This window comes from Mus caroli, chromosome 14 (assembly GCF_900094665.2).
Source record: "Mus caroli chromosome 14, CAROLI_EIJ_v1.1, whole genome shotgun sequence".
NCBI classification, from domain to species: Eukaryota; Metazoa; Chordata; class Mammalia; order Rodentia; family Muridae; genus Mus; species Mus caroli.
Window position 1 is genome coordinate 60,813,708 of NC_034583.1, and position 13,301 is coordinate 60,827,008.

The 13,301-nt window shown below is 48.4% G+C and overlaps 2 protein-coding genes across 3 annotated transcripts in view; both read right to left on the reverse strand.

The window, feature by feature from the left end:
- R3hcc1 (R3H domain and coiled-coil containing 1) overlaps positions 1–5,553 on the reverse strand; it is a 20,836-nt gene extending 15,283 nt beyond the window's left edge. Inside the window, exon 1 of one of the 2 annotated variants that reach the window (XM_021181606.2) lies at positions 5,365–5,553. In XM_021181606.2, coding sequence (XP_021037265.1) covers positions 5,365–5,530 — 166 coding nt within the window. In that variant the 5' untranslated portion in view covers positions 5,531–5,553. Of the gene's footprint in view, positions 1–2,700; positions 2,762–5,364 lie in introns of those variants that run through there. The other variant, XM_021181605.2, reaches the window with a different exon arrangement.
- Positions 4,778–13,301, reverse strand: part of Chmp7 (charged multivesicular body protein 7) — a 14,007-nt gene continuing 5,483 nt past the window's right edge. The window contains exons 3-10 of the mRNA XM_021181607.2: positions 8,984–9,169; positions 8,705–8,838; positions 7,896–7,944; positions 7,533–7,652; positions 7,184–7,282; positions 6,910–6,970; positions 6,299–6,481; positions 4,778–6,084 (exon numbers count right to left, since the gene is read on the reverse strand). Coding sequence (XP_021037266.1) covers positions 6,032–6,084; positions 6,299–6,481; positions 6,910–6,970; positions 7,184–7,282; positions 7,533–7,652; positions 7,896–7,944; positions 8,705–8,838; positions 8,984–9,169 — 885 coding nt within the window. The 3' untranslated portion in view covers positions 4,778–6,031. The remainder of the gene's footprint in view (positions 6,085–6,298; positions 6,482–6,909; positions 6,971–7,183; positions 7,283–7,532; positions 7,653–7,895; positions 7,945–8,704; positions 8,839–8,983; positions 9,170–13,301) is intronic.

Consider the following 13,301-nt stretch of genomic DNA (forward strand, 5'->3'; position numbering starts at 1 on the left):
CCTGCCTCTGCCTCCCGAGTGCTGGGATTAAAGGCGTGCGCCACCACGCCCGGCTCTTAAATGTTGTTCTTATAAGACTTGCCTTGGTCATGGTGTCTGTTCACAACAGTAAAACCCTAACTAAGATAGAAGTTGGTACCAGGAACTGGGGTATTGCTGGGTTAGGACGGACCATGTTTTTGTTTGGAAGAATATGGATTTGGAAAACACTGGAATGGTTTAAGTGAGGCTTAATGGGCTATCCTAAAAGGAATATGGAAGACTTTGTTGCTGTGAGTGATTTGAACTGTGCTGACCTGGCCCAGGAGGTTTCAGTGGAGAAGAATTCTAGTGGCCTAGAGACTGTTTTTGTGGTATTTGGGGGAAGAATGTGGCTGCTTTTTGCCATTGTCTGAAGTGTCTGCCTGAGGCTAAAGTGAAGAGATTTAGATTAATTGCTTTGAAAAAAGAAGTCTTGAAACAGCCTGATGTAAATTCTGTGTGGTAACTAAAGTTCACTCTTATGAAGAGCATTTTAATAAAAAGGAGCAAGTTGAGAAAGGAAAAATTACAAAATACATGGTTTGTGTATTAAAGGGGAACCAGGAAGTGAAATGGAGCTGAATCCTGTGTTCAAGGATATTAAATTGAATTAAGGGAGTAGTGACCTTGGGGCAAGATCCCACCCAGCTAAATTTAGGTCCAGGCATGGTAGTATAAACCTTTAATTCTAGGAGGCAAAGACAAGCAGATCTCTGAGTTCAAGGCCAGTCTAGAACAGAGCAAATTCTAGCTAGGTGAAGAAAAACTTAAATCCAGGCTTGGTGGACCACACCTTTAATCCTAGTACTTAGGAGACAGGCATGCAGATCTCGGAGTTGAAAGTCAGTCTGCAGAACAAGTTCCAGGACAGCCAAGCTTAGGCAGTGAAGCAGTTGGAAAACAGAAAGCTGGTGATAATGTAATAGAATGAGAGGACCATGTTCCAGTCCCACCAAGCAGCAGAACTCAGCAGCTTTGGCCACGTGGCTCTGGCTTTAGAGTCCAGAATAGAAAGGATTACGGGGACAATTGATGCTGGTTAGCTGGAACTAAGAAATTAGTAGTGATTAGAAAAAGACCAGCATCACTGAGGTGAAATCTTCTGGGAAATGTTTTCTGGGAGCACAAAGAAGCTGTGTTCCAGAAATAGCCCAGGTTGTACCTCATGCTGCAGCTGTACTTGACAATGTGTAAGAGTCACCATGAAGGGGTCATGAAGAGTAGCTGAGGCTCAACATTGTGAGAGAGGCCATAGAAGGCCATGGGTGAAGGTGCAGCCTCAGTTGCAGTTGATGGCCAAGACTGAAGGGGTCATGCAAAGGAGTTGAGGCTTAGCACCATGAAGAGAGTCTGAGAGGCTATTGGTGAAGCCTTGATGCAGCAGAGATATTGGAGATGCCAATACCATGGGATGATTACCAAGAACAACAGCAGCAGTGGAATGGATCAACCTGAGTTTAGTGCTACAGAGGGCAGAACTGGAGAAGTGACACTAGCCCTTTGGAGGAGCCCAAATCATGTGTGGATCCCAGACATTGAAACAAGAAGTTGTAACATTGAAGTTGCCTTGAAGACCTCAAGATATTCAAGATGCCAGAGCCATGGGCTAACTGCTGAGGAAAGCTGCCTACAGGGAGTGAAACCAGGCAAGGAGAAAGACATTTGTTGCAGTTCACCAAAACGAAAAAGCAGTTGGAGACCTGACAGATCGCTTTGACATCAGACATGGAGATGCAGAGTTTGGAGTTTGCCCAGCTGGTTTCCTGTCTTGCTTTAAGGATTACAGTTAAGTGACTGGATGACTGTCAGAAGATGCTTTGGACTTTTAACATTATTGAGACTGCTAAAGACTATGAGGACTTTGGAAGTTGGACTAAATGTATTTTTGCACTATGCTATGTATAGGTATGGCTCCCATAGACTCATATGTTTGAACAAGCCTATAGGGGCCAGGGAGTGGAATGTGATGGTTTGTATATGCTCAGTCCAGGGAGCAGCACTATTAGAAGGTGTGGCCCTGTTGGAACAGGTGTGGCCTTGTTGGAGTAGGTGTGTCACTGTGGGAGTGGGCTTTAAGACCCTTATCCTAGCTGCCTGGAAGTCAGTATTCCACTAGCAGCCTTCAGATGAAGATGCAGAACTCTCAGCTCCTCCTGCACCATGCCTGCCTAGATGCTGCCATGTTCCCACCTTGGTGATAATGGACGGAACCTCTGAACCTGTAAGCCAGCTCCATTAAATGTTGTTATGAGTTGCCTTGGTCACGGTATATGTTCATAGCAGTAAAACCCTAACTCAGACAGTTGGTTTCGGTTTATACTTTAAGAAGGTGTCCATCCCTCATGGCAGGGAAAGCAGGGAGTATAAGCATGGGAAGCCAGTCACTGTTGGAGAGCAGACAGAAAACAGGAAGTGGGACTGGTCTATAAACCCACAAGGCCCGCCCCTAATGACCCATTTCCTCCTGGAAGGCTCTATGTCCTATAGGTTACAGAGTCTGTCAAACCAGTACTGTCAGTTGGGCAACAAGTGTTCAAATATGAACCTGTGGGGGGGGGACACTTCATATTCAAAACACAACAGCAGGAATCAGGAAAGCTGTAGAGAGAGGGTAAATGTGGGAAAGCGAGAGGGGCCGGAGGGAGAAGTCAACGCCAAATTCACCATTCCCTGCTCTACCTGTCTGCCTTCTGTAGCTATCATCAAAATCGCAGATGGTTTGTTGTTGTTGTCATCCCTTCAGTTCCTAGGAGACCACAGCCCCAGCCTAGCCTGGGTTCTAGGCCTTCTTAAAGGACCAGAGTAAACAGGGTGTGGTATTTATTACTTGTCTGTAATCCCAACATATAGGAAGACAGGGCAGCGGGATCGTCAATTTGAGGCCAGCCACGGACTGTGTGAACCCAGGTTTATTTTCCTGGCATCTGTACCACTGTCTCATTCAGCTCCTTTAGTCTTGACACACAGTTAGGGTGGTGTCAAGCAGTTGAAAGTGGGTACTGCTATTGAAGAAGACCCGAGTTCAGTTACCAGCACCCCTATCAGGTGGCTTACAACTCCCTGGAACTCCAGCTTCAGGACAGCAAATGTTTCTGGTCTCAGTGGGCACCTGCATGCATGTATACATACCCACTCACATATAAATATATATATAGGACTAATTGGCCAGTGTCACACAGCCAGTGTCAGCAGAGTCTCTTTGCCCTCATCATGTTCTAGTTTCACCCCACTTCGGGGGGAGGGGAGGCCTAAGGCTCCTGTCCAGGTAGGACATGCTGCTTCAATGGGACACTCTGGCTGAAATTTTCTATTTTTTAACCACAGCCCAGGAAGAAGACAAAAGCCTGGCAGACCTTGCTAAGTCACAGACTATAGGATTGAAAACTAAGACAGCAGCACACACAGGTTCGTAGTGAACTAGAGAAGCTAAACCATGTCTCAGTGCTCTGCGGCAGGTGCTAGGTGAGGACTGCTCAGTGGCTCAAATAGCAAGAGACAAAGTGCAATGCAAAACTGGGCGAGGGGCTCACTAAACCTAGACCCTTCCGGTGGTCCCCATCTGACATGTCCATCAGCCCTCCACCCTACCTCTCTACATCCCTTAGCAATCAGTGCCAGCCTTCCAGACTCACTCTGGGCCTGTAGGTTCTCCTGAGGCTGCTTCTCTTAAATTCTTTGTTTCCAGATGGGGTTTCTCTGTGTAGCCCTGGATGTCCTGGGACTCGCTCTGTAGACCAGGCTGGCCTCGAACTCAAAAACCCTCTGCCTCTGCAGTGCTGGAAATAAAGGCGTGCGTGGCCACCACTGCCTGGCTCTTAAATAGTATAGAACTGTCCCTGCGGCTTCTTGGCTAATGCTCCTTATACCTGGCTGGTTCACAAGCTAGCTCCACTGGAGCTGCAGACTCAGGCAGACCTGGCCTGCTGACTGCTCTCAGCTTCAATGCCTCCTTCCTCCACAGGCACAGGAGACAGCGTGCAGAGTGGCCAGAGAAATCGCTGGTGCTAAGCTACGGAGCTATCACATGAGCAGAGTCACTCTCAGGCTGGAGTAAACCTGGGAGACAATAGTACAGTCAATAGCACAGCCCAGGGCTGGAGGGAGACCTCACTCTGGCAGGATTCCCTGCAGCCCAGGCTGTTATCCTGCTACTCCACAGTTTTTCAGAGGCCCCGGGCAGAAAAAGACATGTGGATACATGTGGGGCTTCGGGAAACAAGAAAGAATAAGACATTGGCACAGTGCTACACAGCTGCCATCTCAGCACTTAAGTGGAAAAGCCAGAGGATCAAGAATTCAAGAGGGGGGGTGGGGTTTGGGGGGCTGGTGGTAGGGGGGGTTTCGGAGGGGAAACCAGGAAAAGGGGACAACATTTGAAATGTAAATAAATATCTAATTAAAAAAAATAAAAGAACTCAAGCCAGTTTTGGTGGTGCAGGCCAGTAGGATTTGCTGAAGGAGGCAGAGGCAGGAGGATCTGGAGTTCGAGGCCAGCCTGAGATACACATCGCACACCTTTAATCCCAGCACTTGGGAGACAGAGACAGGCGAATTTCTGAGTTCAAGCCAGCCTGGTCTACAAAGTGAGTTCCAGGACAGCCAGGGCTATACAGAGAAACCCTGTCTCGAAAAACAAAAACAAAAAAAAAGAATTCAAGGCCAGTCTCAGCTACATGAGACCCTAGCTCAAATAAACAAACAAATGAAAAGAAAAAGGAAAACTTGACACCAGCTAAGAATAGACAACAACAAAACCTGGTGTTTTTCTCTTTTAATTATTTACCAGATTAAAAAAGAAAAAATAGTGATTGTTTTTCTTCACCCCCAGCTATTTCCATTGCCAAAGCCGAGTGGGAGAGACTCGTTGAACAATGATTCGTGCTCCTGGCCTGAGGCAAAGTTCTCCCCTCTGCTCATCTCACTTCAAGCAGGAGGGGCAATGCAAAGAGGTCCAGGCAGCCACCGTCCCTGGGCAGCAGACTGGCAGTGTGGCTGTCATGTCTCTTCTCCATGCTGCCCCCCAGAGCATTCAGATCTACTTCTGCCTGTCCTACAGTTCATGGAGGCACAGATGTGCTGGCCGTCAGGAGGCAGCACGCAGCAGATGCAGCAGGCCAGCGCCCTGCCTCCTATTGCACATCCTGGCTCAGGCCCCTGCCCTGAGTGGTGGATACTAGACTAGATAAGGTACTTTCCAGATCCTAACAGGGAGGGAGCCTGCCAGTTGAGGGTGATGTGGTGCCCTGGGGCTTGCTCCAGAAAACACATCCTTTATAATGGGGCCAAATCATGAACCCGGCTTCTTTCACACCCCGGGGCCTAGAGTTTGTTTCTCATGCTCACCTTGAAAAGACAGATTAACCCTTTCCCCCACTCCATCAGCAGATCTACTTCTAAGATGGAAGCGGTTGTGGCCCCCAATCACATAAGCCACCCTGTAAACTGCCATGACCTTGAACCATTCAGAGCCTCGAATACCCAGACTGTGACGAAGAATGTAGAGAAACATCTTCTGGACAGTGTTTCTCCAGACTCAGCTGTTGGGTCTCTCTGAATAAAACTTGTTTGACTCCCATTCTCAATAAAGCACAGGCTAGGGGAGCAGTTTAAAGACCTCACGAGTGGAAGATAGGGCTGGCTTAGATGGGCAGAGCTGCAAACCTTTCACCTTCACTGGCTGAAATGAAGCTGGTGGGTGAAGACAAACCTAACGGAGCCAATGGCAAGAACTGCAGGCTATGAAGACGACTGGTCAAACACAGAACTGTATAAATTGTGGCACTATAAAGACGAGAAGGTAGGTCCATGACATCACTGGGAGCACACCTCCATAGCATGGCTTCCAGAGCTGTATCTGTCTTGGCGTGAGCAGCAGCATCCAGATACATCCAAGTGGCTCTTCCCTCCTCTTCCAACGACTTCTCAGTATTTCTCATTAAATAACTATGTACACACGCAAGGCTGCCTCTCTGATACATGAGGGTCCTTCACTTGAGTTCCTGCAATGGCTTTAGAGAGTTGGCTCCAATTGCCTTTTTGGAGATTTACTGCTTGGGATCAAACCTGTGAGAAGAAAAGATAACATTCAACACGAAGTCCTACAACCAAAGCATCTCAGAGCTTGAACATCTGCTTCTCTGTGTACATGACCACCTCTCCCTTGCAGGGTTTTAGGAGGCAGGCAACCTGAGTTCTTGGGATAGAACCTGTCAGTTCTATGCCTGGCTCCTCTGTCAGCCAGAGTCACACATCTAGGATATGAGAAACAACTCCATACCTCCTTCTGATAAGGACAATTTCTCAAGTTCAGCTTCAAGTTCAGCATCCAAGATCCTAGGCTTAGGCACACTGTTGGTATAAAGCGTCGTCTCCTGGGGGGGTTCGAGCAGGTTCAAAGGTTCTGTGGTGGTGTCCTGAAGGAGGATGTCCAACTCCTTCTCCAGTTCCTCACTGTCAAAATCTGGGAGAGAGATGGTGCTTAAGTTAACCCCAGGAAGGAGATGAACCTATGTGCCTAGGACACTTGGCTTTCCCTGGCCAGCAGCACCTTTGCAGGCCGACAGCATGAGTCATGAGGCAAAGGGTACCCTCAGGCAGATGCTCTCTCTATAGGCAGAGTTGGGCTGTCAGATGGGTAGGGTCCACTGACCCTAGGAACCTGGCCCTGCTTCCCTTTGGCCTAAGAGAGAACTGCTAGTCAGAAGCATTGTCAGTGTGGAGATGGAGTAAAGAGGACCATCAGAACAGCTGTCAGGGAGAGAACATTAATTCCCTCCAACTACCCATGCAGGTGAGCCCCAGAGAGGGGCCAAGTTCATGATCAGACCTGTCCTGGCCCAGGGACCAAGGTCTCTCAGAAAGGAGGGAAGAGTCTCCTTGACAACTCACCTAAACCATTGGTTACCCCGCCAGCCAGCGTCTGAGAAACTTCATCCTGCGTGTCACACAGCTGTAAGACACAAACACAAAGCTCTGAAGGAAATGGTGGCTCTGGGCAGCTCAAAGCCTGTAAGGGAAATGTCCAGGGTTACAGAGATCTGATAGTCAAGGAATGGTTCCTTTCAGGAATATAAGGCTGCATCAAGTTTGGAAAAGAGGCTTGAAGTAAGTCAACCACGGGCTCTACAACTCCTTTCTCATGGACCCTCCCAGGCCCCTGTACCTCCTGGATCTGATCCACAAGGCTCTCCGCTTTCTCCACTGTGACATCCTTCATGGAGAGTTTCAAGGCTCCCACACCAGCTTGGTAGGCATTAAAAACCTAAAGAGAAGGCCAAATTATCTGTGCAATGTTTGTCAAAATAAAACCTTGCTTCGTCTCCAAAGCTGGCTTCGGGCATTGGCCACCCAAGGTTAATTCACCTTACACCCAGAGAAGTTAAACTTCCCAACAAGAAAGAGAACCCAGCCACACCCTAGAAGAACCCAGGACTCCCTGAAACAGCAGACCACAAGGGAGGGAGCTGCAGTGTGGGAGACTGGGACCAGAGGGCACGGAGGGGAGTGGCTACCATCTGATCAGTCTGGGAGGCATAGATGCGATCCAGGATGCCTTGAACAGTGTCCAGCTTGGCATGCAGGGCCTCAATGCGTTTCTCTGTCCTCTGCTTGGCCTTGAGAGACCTCAGTGCCTGGCGGGTATGAAAACAGATCGGGGTGGGACATGGTAGGCCACAGAGCAGAAGCAAGACAGCCCGATTCAAACTACAACCACAAGAATATTCCAGGCCTTCTCTGTATAAAGTAAGTTGTGGTGCCTGAGCCACCTGTAAATGTTGCTCCTGAACCCCAACCATGCTGTTCTCTGAACCGCTGGGCCCCTGTCCCTGGCAGCTGGGGATGCCATTCCAAGGCTGCAGGAGCAGAGAACCTACCAGCTGCTTCTTTCCTGCTCGGCATGCCCGGCGGGCTTCCTCTTTGCACCTGTGAAGAACAGATGAAGAGGGCTGGACTATGGCAGGGTCTCAAAGAATGCTTAAGAGCACTTAGTGAAAGTAGCTTCAGCCCTGAAGGTCAACCCTTCTCTCAACCCTCAGCCACAGTGACAGCCAAGTACCGACTGGCAGTCTCTAGAAATAAGCCTCAACAGGGGCTGCAGCATCTATATGTGGCAAGGCAAAATGATCAATCCTGAAGGTGAGAGAATCACACACACATCTTTTCTCTAAAGACATGGGATTGATCCGTGCACACTGAAGACCTTGGCTATGGTCTGAGCCTGCCAACACTCCTGTGCTCTTTGAGAGATGGATGGAGTGAAGAATTCTACTTCAGTATGCTTGTCTACCACACAGGGAAGCGTCTGTGGCTCCTACCAAGGATCCCTGTAGAAGAACCCAAAGGAAAATGCAAGAGATCCTTAAACAGGCCCTCTGATGGCACAGACCACCTCACTATCTCCTCACCAGCAGGACACCAGGCTCCAGAAGAACATTTATAATATGTTAACAGTTGTAATCACCAGTCAATCTTCTCCTTTACTTTCTGCTTTCTGAGTTTTCTGTATGAACTACCTAGTAACTGTATAACTAATAAGTAACTTTGTTTTTGCAAGGCCAAGGGCAAATCCATGGCTTCAGGCATACTAGATAAGCACTCTGCAAATGCGGATTTACTCCTAGTGGGGTTTGCGAGTTGTTTTTTGTTTTGGCTCCAGAGTCAGCCACGTAGAGAAGGAGATTACCTCTCAGACTCTTGGGATAAAGACTCGACCTTTCGAGAGAGGAGCTGTTCACTCTGCATCAGCTGGTAGACCCCAACATCCACGTCGTTGACAGGAGATACCTTGGCATGTGGTCCCCTGGCAAACTTCACAATCTGGGGGACAGGGACAAATTACTGCTGTCCCTACCACACAAGCTGAGAAATCCACAACCAGGCCTGGGCATATGAGTGCAGACCAAGTCACTGTGCATCCATGAGAAACACACACAAGCACACATGGACAGGCATGCTTGCATACCTTCTCTCCATTCTGCTCCAAGACAGTGACTCTCTTCTCCTTCTGCAGCTGCAGTAGCACGAGGTAGAAGGTCCTCTCGTCTGGGCAGGAGTTGGCGCACAGAGCACTCAGCTCTGACAGGGCCACCACAGGATGGGAGGAGAGGGGCGAGTTCTGGTATAGGCGATACACCTCCTCCGCCTTTTCCTGCAGAGAAGGCAGAGATTCAAGGCCCTGGTTACCATGACAGGATGCATAAGTTTTGACCCTGAGCTTCAGAGCCAGGAGCTCACAACGTTAAGACCTGCAGAGTACTGACCCATCCAAAGTGGCAGCTTATAAAGTGGTGGAGGGAGATGGCTCAGTTGGTAAAGTGCCTGACTTGAGTTTGAATGCCCAGAACTCAGGTAAAAGCCAGGCAGCATATATCTGTAACCCAGCACCTGTGTGGCCAAGACAGGCAAATACCGAGAGCCCATTGGCTAGTTAGCCTGGCCAAACAGTGAAGTCCAGATTCAGTGAAAGACTGCCTCAAAAACTAAGGTGGGGCCTGAGATGACTGAGCAGGTGAGGGCACTTGCCCCCATGCATGATAACTGGGACTCATGGTGGACAGGGAAAAATGACTCACACAGACTGACTCTGTAGGCAAACCACAGTGTACACACGCACACACACTATCTCTCTCTCTCTCAATAAATAAATAAATAAGTTAAAAAATATATATATAGGTGGAGAACAATCGAAGAAGATATCCAGTGTTAATCTCTGGCCTCCACACACATGCATACACATATGCACAAATACATGAATATGTGTACTACATAGAGAGAGAGAGAGAGAGAGAGAGAGAGATCTGTATACTTAAAACTTGGAGAGAGCGGTGGCTGCATGAAATAAGATGCACAAAGTAGTGGTAGCTCCATGCATGCTTGTGGACCTGGGGCTGCATATGGCCATGTCTGCCTGGCCTGAGGCTCCTTACAGGAGGAATAAGACAGAGCGCAGAGTGGAACCTGCTGTGATCTAAAGCCAAAGCTCACTTCCAGCTTAGCCCAAGACCCTACACCTGCCAGTCTCCCAGATCCTCAGCTTCTTGAACACAAACTGAGATGATGCTAAATCCCCTTCCCATTCTGGCATCTCCATTTATGTGAAACTGCAGATGTGAGTGCTATCATGGCTGTATAAATAGTTGAGAGGAAAAACATGTGATAGACAGGAGGAACAGGCAGGCTGCACCAGTGAGAAGAGTAGGCAACAGAAGTGCCAAAGAACAGCACCACTCTCCCTCCGACATGGGAATTCAGAGGGTTCTTAACACAAATCAAAGGCCATGGCTCAAAGACCAAGGCCAATGTTGAAGGGTGAGCCATTCCTAAGTGAAAGAGGTAGAGAAGGTGTGCAAGAACAGCAGGTCCTGCCACAGAAGTGTGAGCTCGTGTGTGTGTGTGTGTGTGTGTGTGTGTGTGTGTGTGTGTGTGTGTGAGAGAGAGAGAGAGAGAGAGAGAGAGAGAGAGAGAGAGAAGCATGTCAGCACAGTATGAAATGAGCATCACACCGCCCGTCCTTTACTTTGCAGAGGACAGGCGGTCAGAGGCCGCCAGAGAGCAAACAGCTGACAAAGGATGGGATGAAGAGTTGGGATTAGAGACAAGGAGGCCATTTCTGCACGAAGAGACATCACTACTTCTCTGAAGAGGACAACATTTAGGAAACAGAAACGGGGTAGAGCCCAGCAAAACTTAGGGGACAAAAGTAGCCACCCATGGTGTGTGAACAAGGACTGAGGTAAGAGGGGGCTTGCCTACAGCTGGAATGACTCATATATAAGACTGCAGGAGACCCCTGTCTCAAACGCCAACATTCCACCTGGGACAAGTTGGTTTGAGACATCTAAACAAACACAATCAGATGGGCAGGCCTAAAGTTCAAAGGAGACTGACTGTAGGAGCACAAGGAGAGCCCTCAAGCCCTAGCATGCAGAGGGCATCAAGATCACAAGTGTGGGTGAGAGCACAAGGAGAATCATGGGACAGTGGCACACTCAAGGAAAACCAACGTCAAAACAGTAAGCTGACCCATAGAGACCATAGGACAGCCTGGGGGAACCAAAGAGAAGCCGCAGTTCACTGAGAAGAAAACCAGGGAAAGGAACCATTGTAAGAAGCAAGTGGCCAACCACATTCAAGACAGCACAAGTCCAGCAAGTCAGAGCTTACGGTTCCCTTTAAACTGCTTACTCCTCCCAGAAGGACCCACCATTCTTTTTTTTTTTTTTTTTTTTTTGTTTTTTGGGAAAGGGTTTTTCTTTAACCCTGGCTGTCCTGGAACTCACTTTGTAGACCAGGCTGGCCTTGAACTCAGAAATCCGCCTGCCTCTGCCTCCCGAGTGCTGGGATTAAAGGCGTGCACCACCACGCCCGGCTTAGGACCCACCATTCTTTAGCCATTTAGTGACAATGGCGAAAAGCAGTGTGACAGTCATATACAAGACTTAGCACATAGCATCATTAAAAGGATGGAGAAAGCCAGCCGGCTGGCTAGGGAAAACAGGGCTTTCTCTCACCACACAAACACAAATATACAAGAACTGAAATTTAAATTAAAAAACAACAACAACAAGAAAACAGGCACAAAGTAATTAGAATAAAAAGAAGCTAGAAATATAGTACTCTGATAGAGCACTTGCTTAGCATACACGAGGCCCTAAGTTCAATCCCCAGTACCAATGAGAGAGAAAGAGAGAAGGAATATTTAGTTATACTTGAGGCAAAAGATGCATTCGTAAGCAGGACCAGCAATTAGAACTCCAAAGGAAAAGCTGGGAGCTCTCACTGCAGAAACATGACAACTTCTGTAAATGGCATCATGAGGGTTGGCGAGGCGCCTCACTAGGTAAAAGCACCCGCTGCCAAGCATGCTCACCAGAGTTCAGTCTCCAGGACCATACAGTTGGAGGGAGAAGTGACTCCTGCAGGTTGTCCTCTGACTTCCACCTGCATCCTGCAATGAGCAATTCCATGCACATGTACACAGATTCAGGCGCACAGACAAATGAACGAAGGGAGCGACCTTTGGGGTTGGGGAAGTGGCTCAGTGGGTAAGAGCATTTGCTGCTCAAGTGTGAGGGCCTGAAGTGGACCCCCTAGTACCCACAGAGAAAGCAGTGCTGTGCAGGGCAGAGACTCTGGATGCCAGCCTAGCTCTAGGTTCAGTAAGAGACCCTGGCTCAAGAGGACATACACAACAAAAACAAAAATAGGTAAAAGATAGAAACAGGCAATTCTCGAAAGGGCCATATAAATGGTAGATAAGATAAGTAAAAGGATGGGGAGATAACACGGTGGTAGAATGTTTGCCAGGCAAGCCCAAGGCTCAGAGTTTGATCTCCAGCAACACAATTTTTTTTTTTTTTTTCCGAGATGGGGTTTCTCTGTGTAGCCCTGGCTGTCCTGGAACTCACTCTGTAGACCAGAAATCTGTCTGCCTCTGCCTCCCAAGTGCTGGGATTAAAGGTGTGCGCCACCACCGCCCAGCCACAAAAATATTTTTAAAAAGATGCCAGACATACAGATAAAAAGTAACTTAAAAGGTTGGGATCAGCCAGTGCTGACAAGGATGTGAGGAGTGAGGAGTTAGCTTGCTTGCTTTCTTTCTTTCTTTCTTTCTTTTTTTTATTAGATATTTTCTTTATTTACATTTCAAATCCCCTTTCCTAGTTTCTCCTCCGAAAATCCCCTATCCCCTCCCCCACCCTGCCTGCTCCCCAACCCACCCACTCCTGCTTCCTGGCCCTGGCATATGGGAGCATTGAGCCTTCACAGGACTCAGGGTCTCTCCTCCCATTGATGACCGATTAGGCCATCCTCTGCTACATATGCAGCTAGAGCCATGAGTCCCACCATGTGTGTTCTTCAATTGGTGGTTTAGCCACAGGGAGTTCTGGGGGTACTGGTTAGTTCATATTGTTGTTCCCCTTAGGGAGTTAGCTTTCTAAGGCACTCTTTTTTTTGTTTTTGTTTTTTGTTTTTCAAGACAGGGTTTCTCTGTATAGCTCTGGCTGTCCTAGAACTCACTCTGTAGACCAGGCTGGCCTTGAACTCAGAAATCCGCCAGCCTCTGCTTGGCCTTGAGAGACCTCAGTGCCTGGCGGGTATGAAAACAGATGGGGTGGGACAAGGTAGGCCTCGGAGCAGTGCTGAGATTAAAGGCGTGAGCCACCACGCCCAGCCTTAGGCACTCTTTTTGGTTTTTCGAGACAGGGTTTCTCTTTATAGCTCTGGCTGTCCTGGAGCTCACTTTGTAGACCAGGCTGGCCTCGAACTCAGAAATCCGC